Source organism: Oenanthe melanoleuca, chromosome 1 (genome assembly GCF_029582105.1).
Source record: "Oenanthe melanoleuca isolate GR-GAL-2019-014 chromosome 1, OMel1.0, whole genome shotgun sequence".
Lineage (NCBI taxonomy): Eukaryota > Metazoa > Chordata > Aves > Passeriformes > Muscicapidae > Oenanthe > Oenanthe melanoleuca.
The window spans coordinates 27,463,143-27,489,593 of record NC_079333.1 but is presented as its reverse complement, the minus strand read 5'-3'; the positions used below and the strand labels follow the sequence as shown (position 1 = coordinate 27,489,593).

At 41.5% G+C, this 26,451-nt stretch overlaps 1 protein-coding gene across 13 annotated transcripts in view; it reads right to left on the bottom strand.

Moving 5' to 3' along the window:
- Window positions 1-13,275, bottom strand: part of LOC130259742 (rap1 GTPase-activating protein 1-like) — a 49,154-nt gene extending 35,879 nt beyond the window's left edge. For 11 of the 13 annotated variants that reach the window (XM_056504383.1, XM_056504392.1, XM_056504425.1 and 8 more), the window contains exons 1-3: window positions 10,112-12,076; window positions 5,175-5,268; window positions 4,686-4,721 (exon numbers count right to left, since the gene is read on the bottom strand). In XM_056504383.1, the coding sequence (XP_056360358.1) occupies window positions 4,686-4,721; window positions 5,175-5,268; window positions 10,112-10,155 (174 nt within the window). In that variant the 5' untranslated portion in view covers window positions 10,156-12,076. Of the gene's footprint in view, window positions 1-4,685; window positions 4,722-5,174; window positions 5,269-10,111; window positions 12,077-13,197 lie in introns of those variants that run through there. The other 2 variants (XM_056504453.1, XM_056504443.1) reach the window with 2 other exon arrangements.
- Between the last annotated feature and the right edge of the window lie 13,176 nt (window positions 13,276-26,451).

Below are 26,451 nucleotides of genomic sequence, written 5' to 3'. Positions count from 1 at the left end.
CACAGCAAAGTAGCTCACCTCCACCACACCTCTGCAGCAGAAGCACACAAGAATAGGACAATTTTAGTGAGGAGAGCCTCAACACAGACTGAGCAGAGGCCCAGACCAGAAGATATGAGGGTCAACAGGTTATGGCCCAAGTGGGCATCACAGACAAAAAGGGTAAGAAGCAGAACTTGCATCATCAGATAGGAAGATGAGGACCAGGATTTAAAACGTGGTTTTCTATTACACACAGTACATGAGTATTCAACTACTGTCACCTAAACGTTGTAATTCTCATACTGGAACATGATGCTGAGACTACATTTTTATATACCATCAGTGACTGTCTAATGGCATGGCTAATCAGGATTCCAGACAGGATAAGCAGCTCTTGACTTTGTTGTGAAAATAAGCAGGATTGGATTTGTAACAGCCATGCCTATGCACATATTCTACAGTGAAACTAGCTTGTCAACTGGGTTCTGATAGAAATAGGTAAATCTCAGAGAAGCTCTGCACTGGAGACTTAGAAGACTCAGAAACAAAAGTTTTGGACAATGCTCCAGCTGTACAGGATGCAAAAACTGCTAGCATAGTACCACTAACTTTGAGCAACAGCAACCTTACCACTGAGGATTCATAATAACCAGGATGCTCTTTGCAGGAGCAACAAAAGAAAAAAGAAAAAAAAAACAGGAAAGGAAAAAATCCAACACATAAAACCAAAGTTTTGGGAAAATGAGAAAGATTATTAAAAGAACCTAAGAAGGAGCCATAAAAAAAACTGAAACCTTCATGAAATCATGAGGAGCTAGACCTTGAGTATGCAACAAATGCTTAACACCTTTAAAAAACTCTTAGAAACAAGAGAAGTAAAACAAGTATGGCCACACGTCAAGGTAAGGGAGACTAGCAGTAGATGCATGAGGTCATTCTTCAGAAGTCTGAAGTTGAGTTCAATCACAAAAAGTAGCAGTAACAACAAATTTAATTGGTTAAATATAGAAACACAGTAAAGCAAGTGAGGAATAATGAGCAAATAACAAAAAAACAAATTATTTTCCTTAGCTCCACTAGGAGAAAGAAGCTTCACATGTGATCTCCAGGGTGACACAAGATCAAACTAGAAAAGCTGAGCTTCAAGACAGTTGCATGCTCCACAAAAAAATTGTTTTCCTTTTGCATTTTCAACAATAGAGACTATAGAAATACCACCCTGGAAATATTCTTTATAGGAAAACATTAGCACATATGTTTTGAATTGTGATATCAGTACACAGCATTGACAAAATGAACAACCAATTATGAGGATGTGGTGAGTTGTGAAATGAAGATGGAACACAGGCTGACAAGTGATCTTTATCTTTTGCAGTAACCATTTTGCATTTAGGGAAGTTGTAAAGGCGAAAAAGTCGAGTTCATGGAATGTAAGCGCTAAAAGTGTTTTGTTGATGTGGTCTCGAATTTCAGTTGTAAACCTACTGAGCTGAGGTTCACAAGGAAGACCAGGTTCTGAAACAGGGATTTGGAAAAGAGACAGAAAGTCCTGTTACTACCAGAAAGTCCTGTGCACTGTCAAAACAGAACTAAGGCAGGATAGCCACATAGGTGGCACAGCCACAGCCTTCTGCAACAAACGGTGGGAAGTATTGGGACAGAATGGAGATTGGGAAACTGCAATCTTCTAATATTTCTCTTTCCTTCCCTGGCATTTTTGGCAGATCTGAAAAGTGCAAGAATTTTCCAGTTTCAAAGGAGATCCTGGTAGGAGACCAGTATTTCAGCAAGGCCTGAGGGAAAACTTTCTGGGCTGCTGTAAAGGAGCTCTGTATCAGAGCCTCTACAGAGAGCGAAGGAATGTACCAGCACATTCCATTACTCTGCACTGTACCAGGAAGCTCCTGGAAACAGAAGACAAGTTTAAATCTACCAACCTCTCCTCTAGAGGGAAGCTTAAGATAAGAATAATGCAGCCCTGGGCTGTACAGTCCAAAGTTTTATTTTACAGGGTAACCAGGACCACAGGAAGCTTACAGCATAACTTGTTGAAGCGTGAAAGCATGGGCAGAACAACTGCTTGATGGTCACTGTCATTCCTCAAAAGAGAGAGGAATGAACTGCAGCAGTCTCAGCCAGACCTTGAGACATCCTTCTAGCTTGATCTGGTTTGGCTTGCAGCACTGCCAGTTTCCCTGGGTAGCTCACTGGAGACAGCATCAGTCTGGGAATCTCATATTCCCTAGGTCTTGTACAGGGGAAACACCTGACCTGAGCAGGATGAAAGAACAAATGACAGAGAAAAAGGTGTCCAGACCCAAAGTCAGGGTCCAACATGGCATAACAATGCTATGATAATACACATACTTTATGGGGAAAGAGCAGTGCCTGGAGGGGTTTTGTTCAAAACAGTCAACTTGGATACAAAAGGGGATACAGGAAAAAAGCCATGAAAGCAGTTGTGAGAAAATAAGACTGAAGAATATGCAGAAACTGTAGGAATGCAGAACAGAGGGAGTGAACAAAAGCAATCAAGTAAAGAGGGACTGACTAAGCAAACATATGAAGACCTGAAACATCTGAGCTTACTGCATGAAATAAAATTTCCTAGTTTTTCAATTGCCTGTACTGCAAAGCAATCCAGGAACAACATATTACTAAATGTCCTTAACAGAGTATATACTGTGACTTCACTAGATCTGTAAGCACAGAACAAGGTGGCCAGTAGCCCATTTATTTCCAAGAAATGATTAATAAAATTGAAAAGAAAAAAAATTTAAAAAAAGGAAAGGAAAAAAATAGATAAACTTCTTTCCCAGATCTTAGGATTAGTTTCAGTGTCAAAAGAGAGTACAACTTTACCTGTTAATTCATCACAGAATGTGAAATGGCTATCCAAATTTTCAATTCAGCAATTATATCCCAATCCAATTGTTAAAGTACTCAAAAATCAATTCTATGCTGAGGCTTTTTTGTTGTTATTTTACAGGAGAAATATTCAAGTCACTTGCTTTGGTTTTCACTTACTTTGATTGCTAATGAAAATCCTAGATTTTGTTTTCAAGAATGATTCAACAAATCTAAAGGATAGTCACAGTCAAATGGAAGGAAAGGCAAAAACAAGCAAAAGAAAACAAAGAATTAGGAAAGATCTAAACAAAGATCATAAAAAGTATTAGAAATTTTTTTTTTTTTCTTTTGGAAAACACTTTCAAAAAAATCTGTTATATTTAAACAGCAGTTATTGATTCTCCTAGTGCATGTCAGGTGGTAAAACAAGCTTAACTAAAAAAAAAAAAAGCTATAAAATCTTAATAATGGGCAGCTAAGAAAACATCATAGATGCAAAATTAGGCAGTCTGCACACCTTAGAAATTCCCATCAGCTCCCTGTTATCTCTCTAACTAAAGAGGTGCAAATCCAGACAGACTTTCCACATGGTAAACTGGGAGCTGAGAAACACTGACAATCTTAAGCACCAGTCTTCCACTGAGGGACACCTTATTCCTTATCTTCCTTATCCATATTTCAAAAGGTGTGGGAAGGACTGTCACAACCTTTGAACATGTGCTTGAACTGAAGCAGCACTGCATGCTCAACCTTACTTTCCTGCACAGAGGTGAAAGAGCTAGGTGCACTTACAGAGTTTGCTACTCTCAAGCACTGAGAACACATCCCAAACAGAGTTTGGACGTCAGTACAGTGGTTTCAAGGTCTGTGTCTGTCTGTACATGAATACAAGGCAGATACACCTTCAGCCCCTCCCTCTCATGCTCCTCCTCTCTAGTCTGCCAAAAAGTACTTCAGCCTCATAACTCTAAACTCAGCATTTTGCTGCTACCTTCCACCTCCTCACCTCTGTAACCTCACTAAAGTAATTTTCCTCATATTCATAATTTGATCAGCCAAATTCCAGAAAATAAGTTAATTGGTTTTAGAAAGTCTAATTCCTGCACATAATAAAAGGCAGGAGTTATGTGCTATGCTATATGTTATGTTAGGTCAAGGCTAACCACAGCATTTTAAAAAGGTGAACCACTCAGGGAAAATATTGGTAACCTGCAAGGATGCCCTAAGAACACATAATCTGAAAATATAATCCAACTTCATTGTTAGATATTTAACACATAAAACATTACTATTTCTTTATCTTGTACGGTAAAAGGGGAAAATACCCAACTCTGTCCTATTTTAAGTTTGTAACATAATATATGCAGCTCAATGAATGTATTTCTGTGTGAGAATTAAGCCAGAGTCCTTCTTTCTTGTACAAGTTAAAGACAGGACCTACAGAAGTTATTTATTAAACTGTTTGACCTTGCTAAATGCTTTTAGGTTAACATCCCATTAATCACCTGCCATTATACCTGCTACCCAGCAGAACAGAGTTTCCTGAAGAAGATGCCAGAGATAACTTATTGCAACTCTGCTTTTCTCCTAGAATCACACTTCTGCAAAGAACAGACAGAATTATAATAACCTGTGTCTATTGCTGCCATTATGCTGACTAGAAAACTGAACACAGAAAAATGCTTCTGAAATCCCACTGAAGAGTAAGAGTTTGAGCCTAGCAGACCTAAAAATTCTGTAAGCCCGCATTAAAGGATATTGTGAGTGAAGCAACAGGACAAATAGTAGCTGATTATTTGTTTGCTACAAAAAATTAAGAGATCCCAAAATTTGACAGAATTATTTCTCCTTACCTGCATTTTTTCAATCATCTCAAACAAGTCCACAGTCTGTGAAAAGGAAAAGACAACAACAAAAAATAATTTGACATTTGCAGAAGCTAACATTATCTTCTATGACAACCCAGATATGAAGGAGCCAACAGCTCCTTCCACATTTTGGCAAAAAAACTACTTGCTTGCTGAATATATGATGGAATTGTTCCTCCTTAATTAGTAGCATGGACAAAACAACTGGCCAAATTGTCTTCAGCTTGTGTTGCAAAAGTTTGACCTGAAACCTAGTCAGTCAGATTATCAGGAATTTCTCTCTTTCAATGGGTCAGATTGACTTGAGACAGTATGGCATAAGAACTGGGCAAATTAGCAAGTTTAGGACTCTCACAGAAGAAGGTAACTTTACATGCAAGACATACATGTACATGAGCTTGATTTCAGTCAATTCTTCTGCACACATAACTCAAGGCATACACCAACCCTGAGCCAAACATGGACTGCTTTTACCTTGTTGGGGACAGCAGGAGTGAGGACACATGGAAAGCCTTCAGTGGGAGAGTCTATAACATCACTAAAACCCTGCACCACCGCCTCAGACCTCCTGGAACAGAGGCAGAAAAAAAAAAAAAAGTTAACTCTTAAGACAATTCAAGATGTCAGTGCTTGCCTGCAGTGTCTCCTTTGCCTTCTACTATTCCTCTCCCCAGGCCATTTCTTGCCTATAAGGAAGCTGTCACTCCCTGTGAGAATCCCTGAGGTGGATGAACTTACCAAGTTCAAGTGCCACTTGCAAACATCCTGGATCTAACAGCAAAAATTTTCTGGCTTCTGACTGTTCTGTCTCTGCTCACATACAATATTTTCCTCACAACTGTCATGGAAGTGCTGAATGATTTTTCTTTGCCAAGTTCCTCTTCCATCATGGATTTGGAGCAGAATTAAGACACGTCTCATGAGAAGCTTTGTAATCAGATCTCAAAACAGAACCGTATTAAAGAGGATGAAAGTAGTTCTGAACCACCACTGAAAAGAGCACCGAAAGGACAGTTCCAGCTGCCTCAGCCTGGGTATTAATCTCAAAGACAGGAGCATAACAGAGATGGCACTAGAACAGAACTGATAACACCCTGCAGAGATGCAGGCACAGTTTTGTGTTACCACTGCTGGTACAGCCAGCATGGAGATTAGGTGAGCTTTTGTCTACACATCTGCTATGGAAAATATATTATTACTATGGTCCCTGCTGGAGCAGCAGTATGTACAAACAGCGGCAGGACTTTATTTGATTTCACAGAAGAGAAAATAAAAAGCAACACAAACACTACACTGTAGTTTAGAAGACATTGCCCACAGCACTACAGAATGTCTCAATGCCACCTCTCCTACTGTTACTTTATAAACATTCCACATCTCTCACAGTTTTTACTAGCAGTCACAACTGGAGTTAAGTCACAGTGAAGGACACATAGGTGGGGTTGGGAACTAAGCACAGGTTTACAGGAGACAGGACTCACCCACTTTGTAATGAAATCATGAACATGAGTGTTAGCTGGTCATAGGATCGCAGAAGGATTTGGGTTGGAAGGGACCTTAAAGATCATTTAGACCAAACCCCTCTGCCAGATGCCACCTACTACATCAGATTGCTCAGGGCCCCATCCAACCTGGCCTTGAACACTTCCAAGGATGGGCCATCCACAGCTTCTCTGGGCAACTTGTTCCAGTGCCTCGCTATCCTCTGAGTAAAGAATTTCTTCCTAACGTTTAATATAAATCTCCTCTCTTTTGGTTTAAAACCATTCCCCATCGTCCTGTCACTACCTGCCCTATAAAAAGTCACTCTCCCTTTCTAATAAGCCCCTTCTAAGTATTACATGGCTTCAATAATGTCTCCCTCCCCCGGTCATTCTTTTCTCCATGCTGAACAACCCCAGCTCTCTCAGCCTGCATTTGCAGGAGAGGAGCTCCAGCCCTCAGAACATCTCTGTGGCCTCCTCTAGACCTACTCTAGCAGGTTCACATCTCTCTTGTGCTGGGGATACCAGAGCTGGATGCAGTACTCCACATGGGGTCTCACAAGAGCAGAGCAGAGAGGGAAAATCACCTCTCAACCTGCTGGCCGCTCCTCTCGTGACCCAACCCAGCACATATTTGGCTCTCTGGGCGGTAAGCCCACTGTAAGCCTACACACTGCAGGCTCATGTCCAGCTTTTCCTCTACCAGAACCCCCAGTTCCTTCTCCACAGGGCTGTTCTCAATGAGTTCATCTCCCAGTCTGTGTCCATGTGTGGGATTGTCCCAAACCAGGTGCAGCACATTGCACATGGACTTGTTGAACTTCACAAGATTCTCACGGGACCACCACTAGTCCAGCTTGTCCAGGTCTCTCTGGATGGTCCCTTCTTCTCTTGTGTCAACCACATCCCTCAGCTCTGTGTCATCTGCAAACCTGCTGAGGGTGCACTCAGCCCCACTGCCTATGTCATTGATAAACATATTAAAGATGAGGAGCCCCAAGACAGAGCCCTAGAGACACCACTCGTCACTGGCCATACAATCATCATAAAATGCATATAATAATCCTAAAAGGCAATTAAGAATTGCTGTCCTGCAGCTATTAGATACATGACTGCTGCTGCTGCTTCCATGCTAAAAGAGAGGTCATGCAGACCCTTGCTTTGAAAGCAGTGGCTAAATTCCCTCTTTTATGGAGGTACAACATATCTGTAATATTGAAACTACTCTGTCACAAGCTCCAAGAATCATAATGCCCACCAGTTCTCTGACCATTCATAGTTCATTTTAGTGGCCCAATGGCATCATTTAACTTGCATATAGGCTCATCTATACAAAGTAACACAATGCTTCCATCCCACAATTTTCTTCTGAAATTCAAATGAGAGACATCTGTATAATGCATCCAGAAATTAATGCCATAACATGTCTGGGAGGGAAGACGTAGGAGTTAGTCTTGACAACCTCAAATAAATATTGAAATAGTTTGATGGCAAATGTATTTTAAATTAATATTAATACTATACTATACTAATACATGCTGTATTTATCATCTTATTCATTTACTTAAAGAATGTTTGGGAATGAGCAAAATTTACATCCAAGCAGTACATGAAACATTTTCTCTGCCTCTTAAAAATCTGAAGTTTCTGTTCTGTGAGCCCTAAAAAGGCAAGAGCTTAATTTGATAAATTCTCATTTTCAGAAAGTGTAACAATAGAACCTTTTGTGCAACTGGATGTCCTGGGGCCTTGGTGCATGCTAGTGTTTTCTTTGGCATATCACTGAGGTGAGTGCTGAATCAATCAGAGGAGCTAAATACATACCTGCATCATGGAAATCTGGCAGCTCCCACATGAGGTCAGTGTGGCCAGTCCTGCCCCAGTCCTCTCACCATTAATTCAGCTCAGCACTTCAGACTGACTGGAAAACTTTGGGCAGAAACTGTTCTTTACCATTGAATCCTAGTACAGTTCCAATGCCCAAATGAGTGGAGAAGATACCAAAATCATCAGTCTCGCTGTACATTTGTAAATGTTCACAATTCTGTAATTATCCCAAATTAGGAATACACCATGGGCCTTTGAAAATCCAAGAGAATGCCTTAGATTTTACGTTATCTTTTATAAAATTCACAAAAATTTGGGGCTATTATAATTATCGCTTTGAAGTCCACATTCAATTTCTGGAACTTTGAACTTCTGGAATGAAAAGCACTAGAATGTATTACAAAAAGGGAACATACTTCTTTTCAAATTGGAACTTCAAATTCTTTGACCACAGAAAAGAAGATCATCATCCTTCTGAAAAAGGAAAGCAATTCTGCAGACTGGGAGAGGAATGTGCAAATGTATACTTGCTGAAGCTTTATTCTTAGGAAATGGCAATAAGGGGAAGAAGCATAGGGCCTAGAAAATGCTGAAGGCTAAATCTGGATTTTGCTAGTGACAGTAACCAGTGCATTAATTTCAAGCAGGCAAACTAAACATAGGTACTGCTGATCCACTGATAAATTCCACTCTCAAGTCTGAACAAGAAGAACCTTTGAAGATCTCTAAGCCACTACAACTCTGCTCATGCCTTGTATTCCTGTCTTGCTATTTCAGTCATGGGATCTCTCTACCCAGCTTTCAAAATCATGGCTATGTGATGCTGCTGAGCCAGTTCAATAACCAAGTCAATGTACTTGCTCCAGGAAAAAAACAAATTGGACAGAATTTCATACAGCCTTTCATAAATATTCCAGAGTAGAGGGGGATTTGTTGCACTCTAAAAGGCAAGTGTCTCAAATCCTCAGAAAACTATTTTCCTGAAAGTTCACAGGGAAGCAGGTGTATAGCTGTTGTAAATACTTCTGCTAATCTGGAAGCCTTCCAGTAGGAGAAACACCACAGCATGATTTGTAGCTATCTACAGAACAACAGAAAGTAAAACTGGCGTCCCAGCCTGATAAGAGTTTCTTGCAGGGAGACACTAATATGTTTTTTAAATTCCTTATTAAAGGGATAGGCAATTCAGAAGAACTTCAGGTAATGTGAGACAAGAACAGGCCTGAAATGCTCATAAAGAAAATTCTGGGCAACCACTTTCCCTGAGCAACAACTTCTGCCATTTCATCCCTTGTTTCTACCTTAGAGAGATGCATTTGCTTTACCAAATAGCATCATTAGCTATTCGGTGGAGCTGAAAACACGGCACGAATAGCCCTGCTCAGAACACCTGCACAGCTTTGAAACTTGCTTACACATAGATTCCTGGAGCTCAAGAGAAGGAATTACTGAAGCAGAACTAGGAAAAGGAAGCAACCACTACAGATGACAGGTGGTTTGCTCTCAGCTGGTCACAAACTTTCTGCCCGCAGACTCTAACTTGCAGCAAGGAGCCTGGCTGTGGGCAGCTCCCGTGGAGGGCCCGCTCCCACCCGTGGCAGCCCGTGGGCAGGACTCCGTGCACCCACGAAGAGGCGGGCAGGAACCGGGAGGGCCCGGAGAACCCCGGCAGCTCTCCTTGGGGGCAGGAGAAAGGAAAACTCCCGGGGGAAATGAATCCTGCCATCCAAGCCGCACTCCCACCCCCTGAGAAGTCCCAATAGGAGAGGTGCCCCGCTCCCAGGCCGGCAGGAGAAAGCCCGCCGAGCGTCTCTGTGTCTCCTCAGGGAGAGGGGCACCAGGGGCCGGAGCGGGGCCGGGACGGACGGACGGACGGACGGACGGACGGAGGGAGTGAGGGCCGGGCCCACAGCCAGAGCCGAACCTGCCGGGCTGGGCACGGCCATCGCCTTCCCCTCCCGGTTCTCCGCCCTTCCAGCCAGCCCGCCGGGGCTCTTTGCTGCTCCAGCACTGCGATCCCAACGCCGGCAGCCGCTGCCCGGGAGAGGCAGGGCCCCAGGCCCCGCGGCCGCCGGCACCGCTCCCGGCGGCGGTACCTACCCTCCGCTGGCTCCGGCAGGGAAGCCGTGCTCCCGGGAAAACATGCTGGACTGCTGCGCTGAGTCAGCTGCCGGGTTCCCTCCTCGGGAGCCTGCTCTCCCCCGGCCTCGCCATGAAGCAGAGCTCAGGCTCCCTCCCGGCCCCCCGCGAAGCCGCGGCTCCCGCCCCCACCCCTCCTCTTCCTCTCGGGCCGGGATTCACCGGATAGACAGGGCAGGACCCGCACGGCCGGGACCGGGCCCGGCGGACAGCGGCCCCGGAGAGGACGGGGCGAGGACGAGGAGGGATGGAGGACGAGGAGACAAGGGCGGATGGGGTGATGGTTTCGGCCCCTCCTCCGCTGGAAGAGCGGTTCCCCCTGGAGCCCCGCTGTGGATGGAGCAGCTGCGGGACCGCCGCGCCGGGGCCGCTGCTCTCCGGGCTGTTCCTGCGGGTAACACGGGCACAGCGCTAGACAGGGACAGCGCAGGGGCTTCACTCACTCAGCTCCTCTGTGGAACAAAATCGCGTCTCCGGGCTCTCGGTATGCAGAGAGGAAAGTGAGCATCAAAGCAGTTCTCCACAAATTCCCATTCTTTTAAAGGGAAGGCTAGAAAGATACTAAATCCACTAAATCCAAATCCTTGTCATTTGGACCTGACATACCTCAAGTACCACAGAGATTTGGCTCTGCACTCCTTATGAAATAGCTCATTGATGCAATGTGTAAACTAGGGAAGCTCAAATGTTCAGGGGTCACAGATGCCTTAACCACATGTATTTCCATTCACTCATCAACAGATTGTCATTCCTGATAAAAAACTGAGCATGAGAACATGGTCTGCTATAGCAGCAATATGCATATACCTGTGTTTAAATGAGAACACTGAGTTCTTCTGGACACATATTTTTTCCTGTGCTTCTCAGTTTCATTCCACAGGATGATGTCATGTTTTCTCTTTACATCAAGATCTATAAAAGCAGCAGCTACAACCTTATGCCAAGTGTCAGCCTCACACCAGATTTATTCTAACTAATGAAAGGGACGTCAGGAAACACAGAACAAGAGGCAGAATTTGCCAGAGAGCTAAAAGAAGACATAGAATGCAAACAATATGCAACAGAAAATACGAGCTAGCAGATAGAGATGGGGAAAAAAGAAAAATGCAGAGAGCAAGGAGTTACATCAAAGTCTGGGGGATGAATGCATTTTCATCCGAATGCTTTCTATAAATTCTACTCTTGAAAGACCTGGATAAAAATTATTATGGTGGCTTCAAGGGTCTCTCTCTTTCAAGGGCAAAGAGACTGTAGGAGGAAGGAATCAAGACAGGTGCCAACTTTGAATGGACAAAGAAAGGGTCCACTTGCTGGTTTTAGCAACTTGCATGGAGCCCAGGTGACTCATTTTGTCTTCTCTACCTCCTGTAATTCCCCAGAAGATCTGATGCTGGAGATTGAGCCGATTCATACATCCTCACTCCAATTCAAATGCCTCCCAAATGGGCCCAGCTGCTCTGCACATCTTACTCATTCACCTGAATCTCTGAGTAGAGATGTGACTGGACCAAGGCAAAGAGCCAAGCTTGCCATTTCTGCTGCATCTAGGAAGGAGGAAGAGACATTATTTTTTGCTGTTAGAGAGGGCTGCCAGCAGTAACTACTGCCTTCCCCCATCTCAGGGTCATTAGCAGCAGCACTATCGAGCCTGGCCATGGTGAAAGCAAAGCATACAGAGAGGCTCAGGTCTTTCTGCCATTCTTGTTCTTCGGCAGCTTGCCACTACAGACAAGAGCCAACTTTGTTCACTGAGCTCAGCTTTCATTTAACTGTCTCACAGCTTTACCTAACCTTCTGTGCAACTCCAGTTGTCTACAAAGTCCTCAACATGCATTAGCAAAACAGCAAACAATTATTAAACACTCTAATTACTGTTCTAATTAGCCTCCTTTAGCAATAGCAATATGAATAAAGCACATGTAAGCAAATCACAGGATGCCTTTCTGTTCCTAAACTTACAATCAAAACTAATGATTGTTACTATTTATCCTGCTGATGCAAAAATATTACCTATCATAAGCCTTCAGTTGTAGTAAGTAGATTCAGCTCCTATTGATATTTGTGTTCTTATATGACTAATTCAATGTACTTACAGTCTCAAATTTTAATCCCTTTATGTGTCTATACTTGCATGGATCATTATGCATTTTATAGTTATTGTGTGTTTTAGGGACTGGCATATAAGTTTTTGTTCTTTCAGGTATCCTTGTAGACATGTTAATACATGTATTACAGTAATTGGTGTCTATACCTTTTCCTATGTATTTTCCCAGCTTTTGTTAGCAGATTTTTTTTCATGTGTTTCATTTCATTAGCATTTTATCTTGCTCACATAGGAAAAGTCTGTATTAGCTGTAACACAGAAACTGGTCCCTGCAATTCTGTTAATTGAGTCATTGTAAGAACATCAGCAGCTCCACGGAAGCTGCGCAGTACCAACATAAACACAGCAGGATATTCTTCAAGGGTAAACTCTTCAGGACAAAACCTGTATTTTTTTAAAGTTTTATTCAATATTACACAAACTCATAGCTGCATTCACAGACAGAAACACACATGTTTTCACATCAGCTGTTTCCACAGATCTATGCACGCAGCTTCTAAATATAGCACCGGGTGTGCACAGACAGCACCTCCCGCAGCGCACTTGAACTCCTCATTTTATGTCCAGGACTGACATTATCAGGGTGGGATTCCTTTGAGTCTGGACAGACCCTCTCTTATGCCCCTCCATCCCTTTAGTTTGTTTCATTTCCTACACAGACATCCGCTGTCCCCACCTCCACTCTCCCTTTCTCTCTCTGCAACTGCTTCACTACACAATGCAGAATAGCACAATGTCTTTTAAAAAGCACATACACTTTCCCTGATGAGGCTGAAACTGCCCCAAACTCCATCCATTACACAACGCCATGCAAGCAGCAGAGAAGATCTGGATCAACCCTCCCCCACCTATCTTTGCTCCCGTTCCTTCTAGATGCAAAATATTTTTAATTGGCATTGCAAGCAAGACAAGAATAAAAGCAGCTAAGCTCTTCATCCCCTACCTGAGCAAGGATCTCTCATCCCCAGCTGGTGAGCAGATGGAGACGGAACCCAGCTGCTCTCCTTTCCTTGCACTATCAATTATTCACGTAGGTTGCAGTGTCCTCCCTCTCCCTCCCTCCCTTTCTCTTCCGCTGCCCCCACCTGCAGCTGAATGGAGATCGAGCAGGTCGGTGCTGTCACACTTGAAACTAGAGATCATTGTCGATTGAACAGCCAGCCTGTGGAGCAGCTGTGCTCTTAAACAGAGAAGATTTGCCCTGGCAGAAGGGGACAGACTGGCAGCTCCAGAGAGGGAAGACAGGCAGCTCTGTATATCCACATCCTGCTCCCTGCGCTTCTAATCCAGGGATGACCTTTAAAGATGAAAGAGGGATTTTTGGTTGGTTTGTTTTGGTTTTGGTTTTTGTTTGGTTTGTTTTTTTGTTTTTGTTTTTTTTTTTTTTTGTGGGGGTGGGGGGGGTTACCGCAGAAAAGCACATTTTTCTAGTCCTCTCAATTATAATGACAGTGATTTGGTGACAGTAAACCGGGTCATGCGAATTCATGTGTATAGATCATAGTAGGAAGGGAAAGTAAAAGACTGGAAAAATCTGAAACATGATTACATAGTACTGATTTAGTCCCATAGCAAAGGCACTGGGAGAGGATAATTTAAGGGGACAGGATGACATGGTACTTTCTGTAAATGCTTTAGGTAATCATGAGTCATGAAACTGACCTGTGGGTTGGAATGATTCTTCAGTCACAAGTTTTGTAGATAATTAAAGAATTCTTATGTGGTACCAGTCTTAGGCAAAGGTAAAATGAGTTCTGACAGACCTAGGTCAAGATGTTTAAAGCATTTTGTCTTTGTAGAGAGCTACCACCCACAACTGGATGAGTGTTCTAGATCTGGCTCACAGCACAACCAGATTGAAATCCCAGGGCAAATTAACTGCCCAGTTTTGTACTGGAGTAACTTACCCTGAATCATCCCAGTCCCATTAGTTTGCTGAGTGTTGGGAAGGATGAACAATAACTGCCACAGCTGGGGACCCTCCTGCTGTGCCATCTCAAACATCACAGTAATTTGTTCTGTTAATTCTTCCCTACTACAGGACCATAGCTGTGGCAGAGTCACCACAGGAAAATGAAAAACCCCACCATATTAGAGTGGTCAAACAGTAGGTCATCATTGCTTTTCTGCCCTATTTAACTTTTCCCATCTTTTGAAAAAAATGTTTGCAGGATTTTTCCCAGAAGTAGCAAAGTTTCCTGAAATTACATTTAAAAAAAAAAGGAAAAAAAAAAAAAAAAGCCTCATAGAAGGCATTGGTATCGCAACTACAATTTGAGTAAAAACTCCTGAAAACCAGCAACTCTTTGTAAGAGGACACTGTGGTTGTTTTAAATTATCTTCTTTTTTTCAAAACTTTACAGATCAAGCTTTGTCAAGCATTTCTCCAGAATTCTGCAGGCTGGAAATGTTTTACTTTAAATAAAGAAAAAGTCATCACCTTTTTGTTTTCATGTGAGCATTGGAACCACCAAGTTCTATAGATGGAACAACAACAAATTTCTCAAAGATTTGTTTTGTGCAGTTGTTCCAGGTCCAAGAACTCTAATTGAGTCTGCTGGAGCACTTACAAGACCTTTCTCTTGTGCAGGATCTTTGATGGGTTTCACTTTGAAACCTTCCCATCCTTTGAACCTTTTTTCTTGGTAGCCAGTTTTAGTTAAATTTAAAGGAACTTTTTCTCTGAGATAACAGAGAAAACGTCTCTTTCAGATAATTATCAAAGGGATAATTATCAAGTTATCAGAACATTATTTTAAGAAAATTATCAAATCAACAAATTATCTTTGAGACCTTGATACCCTAATTTTGGTAAAAGATAACTCTTCCAGAGGTTTCAAAGGGATAGTGATACACACGCACAGACAGACTCTGTAAAGTAAGTTTTATTTCTAGAAAAGTAGACTAAGAACAAGACATGGTAAATCTCAATAAAAGTAAGAAAATCAGCATTGTAAATATTGGAAAAGCAGTCATTTTTGGCTTTTCAGTAATAGCAAACATTGATACCTATGCATCTACCTACAGATATAGGAGCATAGATTTATGCTTTTTTTTTTTAATATTAGACTCATACTGGATTAATTGTATGTCTATTTTGGTACCTTACAATTTAGTATACAATTTAGTGTTATTAGTATTACATACTAAAATTAGTATTATTCATAACCCAATCAATGCAATTATAACATCCTGCTATTTATACAAGTTTTTAAATCACTCTTAGATTATAAACTGACTGGGTCTTCCCATATGTCTGTAAAGACTGTAGAAGAAATCGTTTCCATATAAATACTAACACTTCCCATTTCCTTGCCAACTTTATCTGAATATCTCACAGTGCATTACTGATATTGGTTCCTGTTATTACCACTGCTGCACATAAGGATAAACTGTCACAGAGATACTATCACCCAGGCCCACAAAAAGGAAACAGAGCTCTGAGTCCATCAGTTGTACAAACAACTTGAGATGCCTCCATTCCATGCTGACACAGGAGAGTCCCACTCAGATCAGCCAGTGGGTCCAGGTGGGGGACTGGAACAAGTGGCCAGTGATGGAAAAGGGATATGGCAGGACTCCTCTGCAAGCAACTGAATTTTAAACTGGCCCATGAGAGTGCAGCATCAATCTCTCAGCAAGGCCCTTAGATAATAACTCAGTTTACTTTCAAGCTTTGAGCAAAGTTGCCTGCTAGTAAAACTTAATTATATGACAACTATTTATCAATCTGTCTGTCTGTCAGTACTATATGAATTGGGGAATTGGGGAGGTTTTGACAGTATAACTCTGGATATTTGTAAATAGGGAAAATTCATTAGGAAGGAAATGATGGGATTGCTTGCTAATTTCAGAGATGACTGGAATGACAATTCAGAAAAGATGAAGCAGCTCCTCCACAGAAGTGACATCTAGGTTCATCACTATAGGCACAGAAAAAAGGACAAGTGACAACATTCAGGTTGCACCAATGAAAATTTCAGCTACCTTCAAGGAAAAAGTTGTTCTTCCTATGAGGGTGAATCAGTACTGAAAAGTGCCAAGAGATATTGAGTAATATCATTCTTGGAGATCTTCAGAAGATATATATACAAGGACCTTCTAGCTTTGAAGTTGACCATTTAGTGCACAGTAGTTGACCTAAATGAGACCTTGTCATATTAGTTTATTCTATGGTTTTATTCGCTGCATGTTAGAAAATCCATGGCATGAAATGTCCAAAAGCTCAAAGTTCATCATTTCAGCATATTATGTAAGAGCTTCAAATTCTGAGTGAATCAGATCATAACCAAGTCGAAATTCTTCACTGATGGTTTCCACCCAGAATTCAAGTTCTGTAATCATTCAGCAGGTAAATTTTTCTTGGCATATGTGAAAGTACTTGGAAAATCAGAGATTGTATCATCCAGCAAGTCTTGCCCTGGGTATGTATAATAGGGGCTCAACAAGAGGATGATTCAGGGAGATGGAAAATACAAGATGTGAAGACAGCTCTAGCAGAAGAAGGGCCCCTAATTAAAGAGCATATTTTGCAAACAGTACTGCATTATCTATATAATAGTCATGCTTAAGAGAAAGGACTTTATTTGTAGGTTTTACTGCACCATGACTTCATAATAGGCTTTAACTAACAATTTTAACAAAGGAAAGCTCTCTACACTCTCAGCATAATCTTTCAAAAGCAGTGATATATGAATATAAAAAGCCAGTTTGCATCTGTGAATTACATGTGAAATCAAGGCAGAGAAGTGAAAGAATTGCCAGGGTCAGGCTAAAGCAGATGGATGGACAGCAGAGATGCAAGTCATTGGAATGAGGAAAGGCTGAAGAGTACAAGGGTGAAGATATGGGCCTTGCCTAGGTTGGATCAACAAGTTTGCACTAATGAAATTATATTCAAACAAGGGGAATAATAGCTGCTTAAACCAAACAAAAGGACAGGAAGCACAAGCAAAGATTTTTTGTGGCTGCTAGAAAGATATATGGGATGAGCAGGAAGGGAGGTCAGAACTGGATGCAGGGCAACAGGGGAACGTGTGGATGAAAAGGCAATCGGACAAGTAAATTTCTTTGGCAGAATTAGGGATAAAGTTGCTTGCAATTTCCTTCTGTCCAGATAATGTGGACCAGCTGGGATTATTCCCCACAGACATCTCCTGCAGCTCTGAAGGGGTTAAAGCAGCCTGCAGCACAAAGGGCGGCGGAGCTGCCCCGTCAGACCGCGTCGAGCTGAAGAATCCCCGGGACGGGAGGGACACCGGGCCCGACCTCTGGGAAAAGGGAACGCTGCGGCGGCGCCTTTAACATCGGGAGCCGGCGCTGATTAGTGTGGACGGCACGATCCACTGCGGAGCGGGAGCGGGAGAAGGGAGCGGGAGAAGGGAGCAGAAGGGAGCAGGAGAAGGGAGCAGGAGCAGGGAGCAGGAGAAGGGAGCAGGGAGCAAGAGAAGGGAGCAGGGAGCGGGATCTGGCCTCTGTACCCGGAGCGTGCCAGGGATGCTCAACTGGGCTTACACCCCGGCGCATCAATTACGACCCCCAGGAGGCTGTGCTGACAATTTCTTAGACATGATCAACACCTGGAATACCGTGAAATTATCTGTTTCAGTGAAACATTTGCATTTCAGTGAAACTTTTTTTTTCTTTTCTTTTTTTTTTTTTTTTTCTTTTCGTCGAAGGAGGATGCAAGCTAGCTCAGGAAAATCTCGGCCCTGTTTCCAAGGCACAAAATAAGAGTCAGTGCCCATCCTAAAAGAGTACGTTCTCTGAGAGACCTGCAGTGAACGAAAGGATTTGGTTAAAGTCACAGCTGAAGGCTTAGTAGTAACTGGAATTTGATCTGAGATTACCAGAATCAGAAGTCAGTGCCAGTTACAGGAACAGTCTCCTTGTTTTCCTCTTCCTTCCCACCTGTGATACACCTTTCTCCAGTCAGGGCAAGAGAAGGACATTGTTACTTACAGGAATCAGGACAGTAAACAAACAACGCGAAGACTGTTTACAATTAATTACTCAATAGAATTTCCTTGGAAAGCACCTAGAAATTATTCCACATCAACAGGCCACCTGGAAAGTGGTAAGGGTGGTTTATGCAGAGCATTAGGAGACAAAACAATGGATCATTTATTTGTTAATCAATAAGGACACACAGAGAATAAGCAGGGTTCAGTAGTGTAAGCATGCACAACATCAGAGAACAGCTGATACTTGCTTCGACAAATACTTGGCATGTATAAAAACTTAAAAATAATCAATTCATTACATTTGGTAAGAGAGTGTCTGCCACTTAAGAACCATACACTAAGCCTAAATATCTAGAAAATCTATTAATGAAGAATGTGGAGAACATTTTACTTCTTTGAATGGCTAAATGTATGTCCTAATGTGCTTGCACATTACACACTACATACAGTTTAACGTGGCATGTGTGGGCTGTGCATTATAGGTACACATACATTTATCAAATACATACATTCTGTGTATCAGACATGTAGTAAAAATGGAATCTATGGTTTCAAGTTTACTTGTTACAGAGAAGTGCCCCCTAAACATTTTGGAGTACTATCAAACAGTATGTCTCACAAAACAGTGTTTCCACATCAGACTTAAATGATAAAAAAAATATTATTGTATGTCCAGTTTGTTAAGCACCTCAGTTGCCTGGATAGCACTAAGAGGACAAGCATCACTGGAAAATCAGCCTGCACTTTGGTTAGTAAGAATCCAGTATAATTCCCAGACTGCAGGGAGCTGAACTGCTACAGTAAAAGAAAAAATTATTTTCAATTGCAGTGAAATTGGCTCGCTTACTTCCCTATGGTAGAACAGGGGAGAGAATCAAAAGGTTAAGAGTGAGAAAACACATGGGTTGAGATACAGTTAATAGGTAAAGAAGAGTCTGCATACACAAGCAAAGCAAAACAAGGAATCATTCACCACTTTCCATGGGCAAACAGGTGTTCAACCATTCCCAGAACAGCAGGGCTCCATCATGTGTCAGGGTTAACTTTGAAGAAAATTAACTCCACCACAGCCAAAACCAGCAAACCATGGGATAAAAAAGCATCCAGGCATTCTCAGGAAGCAAGTGCTCTTAAATAAGTTGTAGACCTGAAATAAAGAATGCCAGCAATGCTTTGGTGACATAAAACTGGGAACAGGGAAAATCCAGCAATCTTTTAACAGCAAGTAGAGCTGCACAAACTAAAATGTAATGAAAGGAGGGCAAGATGTTTACTTCCTTCTCAAAGAATATTAAGAATTGATAAATGTATTTGTATAACTGATGTAAATATATTTGTGGAATGAAAGGCAGAGCTATAATCAATCATGGGACTCTACCAAAATGAGAGATGTTAGATTTGTTAGGCAGTAAATATTTACATTTTGTTAGTGCTCAACTAACCAGCCCAGCTGGCTTGGTGTGAATGCTATGGAGATAACTCAGAAGGGTCAACAGCTAAACCAGAATGTTTGGGATCAGCAAAAATAACTCTCTCATCCTGAAGAGTTTTGCATAAGCATTTAAAATGTGGGGAATCACCTAAGCACAGCCTTGTTATTTATAATACCAGTATCTCATCTATGACCCCAAAACAGTAATTTCTTTTTCCTTTGACTCATTCAAGAGCATACATCAGTATTAATCTGGAGAATGTTAGGTTTGATTTTTTTCACTATTTTGTGTATGTTCTTCCAGCTGTACCACTTCCATTGTCTCTGACTGACCTACCACAAAAGACTCCTACTATGGCAATTTCTAGCCAAAACTTCTCCATTCAGAGAGCCACAATTCACAAGAAGCCTTGATTTTGTCTATTTTTTGTTTGGAAACATGTTTACAGCCAAATGCCACAGTGTTTGTTTGACCTATCAGTTTCAACACAGCTTGTAAGAAAAAATAAACCAAACAGAGCATAAAAATAATCTCTGAAACAAGCCTTTGCATGGAAATGAACATATCTCTGCCTTCTCCAACCCTGTGATGAAGTGTGTTGACAGGGTAGATACTGTATTGCCAGTTTTGTGTACCTGAGGTTCAGAATTTCAGAAATTGCAAGACAGGCTTAACAAAGTTCACCATAGCTGGGCAGCCATGGAATGACACTTCAGGGCAGGATTTCAAGAGGAAAGCAGCAAGTAGGAGTATGACATGCAGAAAGCTGTAGTCCTCAATACAAGCAAACAATTGTCAGGGATTTCGCGTAAATAAAAATCATCTGGCCATTACAGCGCTCATAGGAAATTGAAAATCAGTTTGTATCCATCCATCATTCTGCCCTGACCCCTATTTTGCAAATATCAATTAAAAACAGCAGGTGAATATAATATTGCCAAGGAAGGAGTCAGCTCTCATCATGGAGGCCCTTTATCTTTTCTTCATATGGCCAAATGTTCATGCCATAACAGTGCCTGAAGTACAAATTTAGGAAGTCCTGGTGATGGTCAAAGTTGTTGCTGAGTAGCTTCATGAGCAGGAGAATCTGGCTAAAAGGAGCACCACCATGTATCAGAGACTTGGAAACTTCATCAATAATAATGGGACCAGGGACTTCGTCAAAATCAATGGATCTCAAGCAGGTGTAGACTGGAAACTTGTGAGAGCTCTGGGTGTTGCATACTGCCACACACTCAGGTGTGAGAAGTAAAGGGTCATATAATGGTTATTCTGACAAAAGACTATTCTTTCCTTTTTTAAATCAAGCAAGGCAATATTTGGAGGAAGCAGGGAGGAACAGAGGAGGCAGTGGACAAGAATATATGCCTCATCAATACTTCCAATATGGTCAAAGAAATCTCTTCAAGACTATGATCTCTCATGCCCCAAGTGTCAATGCCCTCAAATAGTTAACACCTTCTCATGAATCACTCTGGCATCTTTCATCATCTGCAAGGGATTTCACAGAACAATTCTATGAATCAGAAGTTGCTAACAGCCAGTAAACATAACAACTCTTCTCAAGAAACAGAGGCACTATCACAAGGATCATCTTCAGCATCAAATATTACTTCATTTCAACACAAATGTCCACAAACTATGACCACTCTACCCTGAAATTCTCCCTTCAATGACAATCTTCTCATTTTCACAGAAAGACCCTTTATAACCAGTCAACGCTTTCTCATGGAACAGCTACAATGTGGAACAAGCAAACTTGCACAGTCGTCACCATTAATAAATTCTCAAAGCCATCAGTTCAACCAGATATAGAGTTAATTCCACATATTGAGTGTCCTGGCTTTTTGTTGCCTACAGTGAGCAAGGAAGCCATCTCTCAGCAGCAGAAGCCCTGATAATGCAGAGTTCCCCTTCACAAACAATAGGAGTTGCAGTATCACTACTGCTGCCGCCTCAGGAGAAAGAAAAAGGTGGTGTACTGCTTCCACAGTGCTCATTGACAGGGAGCAGGCTGGACTGGCAGTGATGTGGTGTGGTGCTTTTCTGAGACTGTCCCTGCAGCTGATGGCTGACCTTGGAAACAGTCGTTTGTTCTCCCAGGAACAAACATCCGAAACATCGTCACAATGACATTCTGGAGAGTAGCAGAATGACAATGCAGATGCCTTACAAACTGCAACACTACAAGGCATGAGGATGGCACATACCAGAAATGCATTATGATATGCTCTTGCTAATTTGGCAGTGTCCATTAGGAATGCAAATCCATGCCAGAACTGGACAAAACCTGCCTGTATCACTAAATAAACTGATAGCTCAGACTGAGGAACCGTGCCAAGATAAAAACTACGTTCTTTTCAGCTCATGTGACTATTTGCTTTCATAAAATAACATATTTGCTCTTTCACTGACCCCTGTGAATGCCTGTTTGCAGGGATGTAGCTGAAATATAACACCCATTTTTCCTGAGGCAGAAAAAAGAGCCTGATTGAGTTTCCTCACTCCAAGGTGTGCTGCCTTCATGGCACATGGCTGGAGCAAAAACTAGTAGTAAAACTAGGCTGAAGCAGTGTTGCCTTTGAATGGAGAATATCTAATGAAGAAAAAAAAAAGGATTCCAGTTACCGATCTAGTTTTCAGGCAAAACGTATCTTTACTGAAATAGATTTTACTCATTTTTCTTTTTTCTTTTCTTTTCTTTTCTTTTCTTTTCTTTTCTTTTCTTTTCTTTTCTTTTCTTTTCTTTTCTTTTCTTTTCTTTTCTTTTCTTTTCTTTTCTTTTCTTTTCTTTTCTTTTCTTTTCTTTTCTTTTCTTTTCTTTTCTTTTCTTTTCTTTCCTTTTCTTTTCTTTCCTTTTCTTTTTTTTCTTTTCTTTTTTTTCCTTTTCCTTTTCCTTTTCCTTTTCCTTTTCCTTTTCCTTTTCCTTTTCCTTTTCCTTTTCCTTTTCCTTTTCCTTTTCCTTTTCCTTTTCCTTTTCCTTTTCCTTTTCCTTTTCCTTTTCCTTTTCCTTTTCCTTTTCCTTTCTTTTCCTTTCTTAGAGCTTCTTTCCATACTAAGTTACCTATCTCTGGTGTTCCATAGCTAAATTATTCTGTGGCTTTGTCACACTTGCTTTAGACTATGAGCACCTTAGGCTGAGAACAGGCATCAAGGAGTATGTGAGATTCTGTGCTTCGCTTGCTACGAAGCACAGGGCTCAGAGGGACCAGTACCAATAACAGCAGTGTCCTCTTCCTCTCCAGAGCCCAACTCATCAGTAAAACAGTTAAGTGATTTCTCTGCCTGGCAACACTTTCCCCATTCTCCCACCCCACTATTTAATGAAAGAATTTTAAGAAAGTGCAGTGTTATACAATAGGAATGTAGGAGCACCTTACGGAGAGACACTGTGGGTCCCACCACTGACAGGAAATGATGCCAGATTCCTGCTCAGGAATCCACATTCTGCAACAGGCAACCTCTTTCCCATCTTCTCACATCTATTATGTTTTAGTCCGCAGCGAGTTGCACAGTTGCTGAATTCCAACAAAAGTAGGCTGTATTTTACTGTTGGGTGGTAATTCCCAAATATTTCAGGTGTGGTTCCCTAGCAAAACCATCCAGTGCTGTTGAAAGGAAAAGGGCATCCCCCTTTCTTCAACACAGAAATAGCTATGATGTCCTTTCTCCTCTTCTCTGGCCACATTGGTGCTTCCTGCATGTTTCTGTGACTGTTGGTGTATTAACACAAGAGAAAATAGCACTTTTTTTCCTTTTTACTTGTTTATGCCCTGTTAACCATTCAGAACATGTCAGGGAGGGCTCCAGTGTATAACAGGTTTGGCAACATAAGCAGCAAGAATATGTCGCTAGGACCAGGGAGGAAGATAAGGAACAGAAACTCTGTGGCAATTACACATTAACTTTTCTCACTGCATCTCATGTCCTTTGGCTGAAAAGTTTCCTATTTTAGAATGGTGAAGTTACATCTGGAGAAAATAAATGTTTCATAGTAAAGCTGCTCACCATACACAGTTCTGATTTTCTCTTCTTTACAGAGACCTAGTACAGTCTAGAATGACAGAAATTATCTTTCCGTGTTCTTCTTTTAACTATTCTCAATTAAGTCCTTAGTTTCATCTTACAACTGTTTCTTTCTGCTCATTTGCTCTTTCCACACTGTTGGAAATTTCCACAGTATTCCACGTGATTCTTTCACCATATTCTGGCAGTAGGATCTTAACTGCCCTCCTTCTTTACATTTAGTCATGGCTGTCTCCTCTCTGTCTAATCCACATTAGGAGCTCTAAATTAGCAGAAGAGGAGAGGTCACAGTAGTGACCCATTTAGTAGCATTTCAGTCACCAGGGTGGATTCCTTCAGAGAAGAGCATACTGTTAATTTACATCTCACATACAGTAATATCTCAGCAGAAGTACTGCAGTGTGCAGAGATTCTACATAAGCAAAGAAAGTCTTCCAGCAAAAAGCAAATAATTTAGACCAAGCTGGGCTCTATCATTAAACTAAATCAGCTGCAAAAATTTTACCAATGCTAATGAAACCTCACAAATTTAAAGTACTTGCCCTAAGGAAAACTCAGAATAAAAAGATGAGGAAGCTTCTAGCCTTCTTTTTTTTTTTTTTCCCCAGACAAAAAGCAAAACATGATGTATGTGAATTTAAAAGTCTCTAAGAGGATATAAAACCCCTCATATCATCTTGGCAAATGCTTGCTATTTTTATGTTCTTCTCCTGGCATGAAAAGGAGGTACTGCTTTGTTAATTTTAAATACTTAGAAACTTTAGGTGTGCAGACAGCTCTGAAAACACTTCACATCTTGAATGTGACTCCCCACTTTCAGAAAAGAGAAATCCTTTAGTTTTGCACAACATAACAATTGTCTTTGACTCAATCTCTTTACGTTTATGCTTTTCAGGCATCCTTCAGACAGTGGAGGAATTAATAGTAGCAGCAGAACCTCTTTGTGTATCAGTCCTTCTGTAACCATATCTCAGCCTTGATCTACAGAGAAAAGCCACTGCAGGTAGAAGACAGCTGTCCCAGAAAAAACCCACCCCACAGTAACTACACATGTAACCTCCAACCATTGTCCTGTAAGAACTGGAATAAGCTGGAAGGAAACAGAGATTGCCAGTTCCCAAGAAATGTATGACCATTAAGCTCTGGCAGGGCAAACACAGATAGTTTTCCCAAAGTTACACACATAATTTGAATATCCAAGCATAAGCATTCTGCTTTCCTTGGGGTTTTGCCTTCTCCAGCCTAAAACATTATACTGACCAGAAACATCAACCAGGGCTCATGACTGCCCCACGATCTCTAGATAAAATGCAGTGATGCAATTTGCTTAGTCACAGAAGTGACTATGCGCTACCTGGGGGACAAAAGGAGAGGCAGACAAGACTGGAAAAGGTGATTCAGTGACACTTTGTCCCCTGCACTTGCTCAGGTTCTCAGAAATTGCTTCAGGATGAGGTTATGGGGAAGAATGGACTTGGCTATTACGGTCAGATTAATCGTGCTGTGGTGTGCACGTCACAAGCCCTTGGGAATAAAGCAAGCTTCTCTGCATACCGAGCTGATAACTGAGCTCACTGCAGGTACTAAGTTAATTAGTAGCAGTCGGGGCAGAAGGTTGAGTAGATAGTGAGATGGAACAGGGGAAAGGTGAAATGCTTCCTAGAGGCTGACAACGAGATATGGGAAGAAGCAAAGAAAGAATTATTAAAAAAAAAAAGGAAATTCACAGCCCTAACTAAAGAAATATACTGTTGAATGAAGGTTTCCACAGTATGACCAAACAACAGAGAACAGAAAGCTTTCTGTAAAAAAGAAAAAATTCTCTACTGCACATGAAAGGGAGACAGTTTAGCACGGCAGGATAAATGTCCTTGTTTACTCTCCCAGGCTTCAACACCTTGTTTAACAAACCCTGCAGAGTGATCTCTCTCAGGCCTTACCCTACTGCATTTTCTGCCCCTTTTGATCACCAAAAACTCCTTGATGCAGCTGTGTGATCGATTTTTCTCTGTTATGGATCCCAGTGAAAGTCTGAACCTCTGACTGTGAAGAGAACCAAAACAGCAGACAGACAAAAATTTCACAAGTCCTTCAGAAATGCTAAAAGACCTCATGTGGAAACACTTTTCTGCTAGAAAACACACTGCAAAGGTTAGTTCATAGAAATTCATCCTGCTTTGTAACCTTAGACTCACAAAGCAGTATGTATCACATTCATAAACATGTTCAACTAGTGCACTCATAGCTGCATCATAAGGTATTGTTTTATGCAAGCTTGTAAATGACTAAAAACTTGCTCAAGATTCAGCACAGTCATACACGAACAGCATAGGCAAAATCTACAGGGGTTACTGAACTCTGAACTTCAACACAAATAAACTGATGCAATCAATACAAGCAACAACCAATTCAACATAGACCTACCATTTTTAGCTTTTTCATCCCAATATTTCATAACTATGTCCAAGACTATTTTTAAAAATGGTGCATCAATCAAAGCTACTATACAGATTTTCAACAAAACCAACATCCATCCATCTATCTATCTATCTATCTATCTATCTATCTATCTATCTATCTATCTATCCACAAATCAAATACAGCATTTCAAATCACAGAAGTAGTTCTCCAGCAAATAATGAAGAATTTTTTCACCTTTCTGACTTTCTACTAACTTAGCAAAAAGATCTAACCCCAAAGCAGTGCCTACTCCCTACAGGAGAATGTGCAGATAAGCAAAGTGCCTCAGCTCCCTCCACACAGGCATAGTGCCTT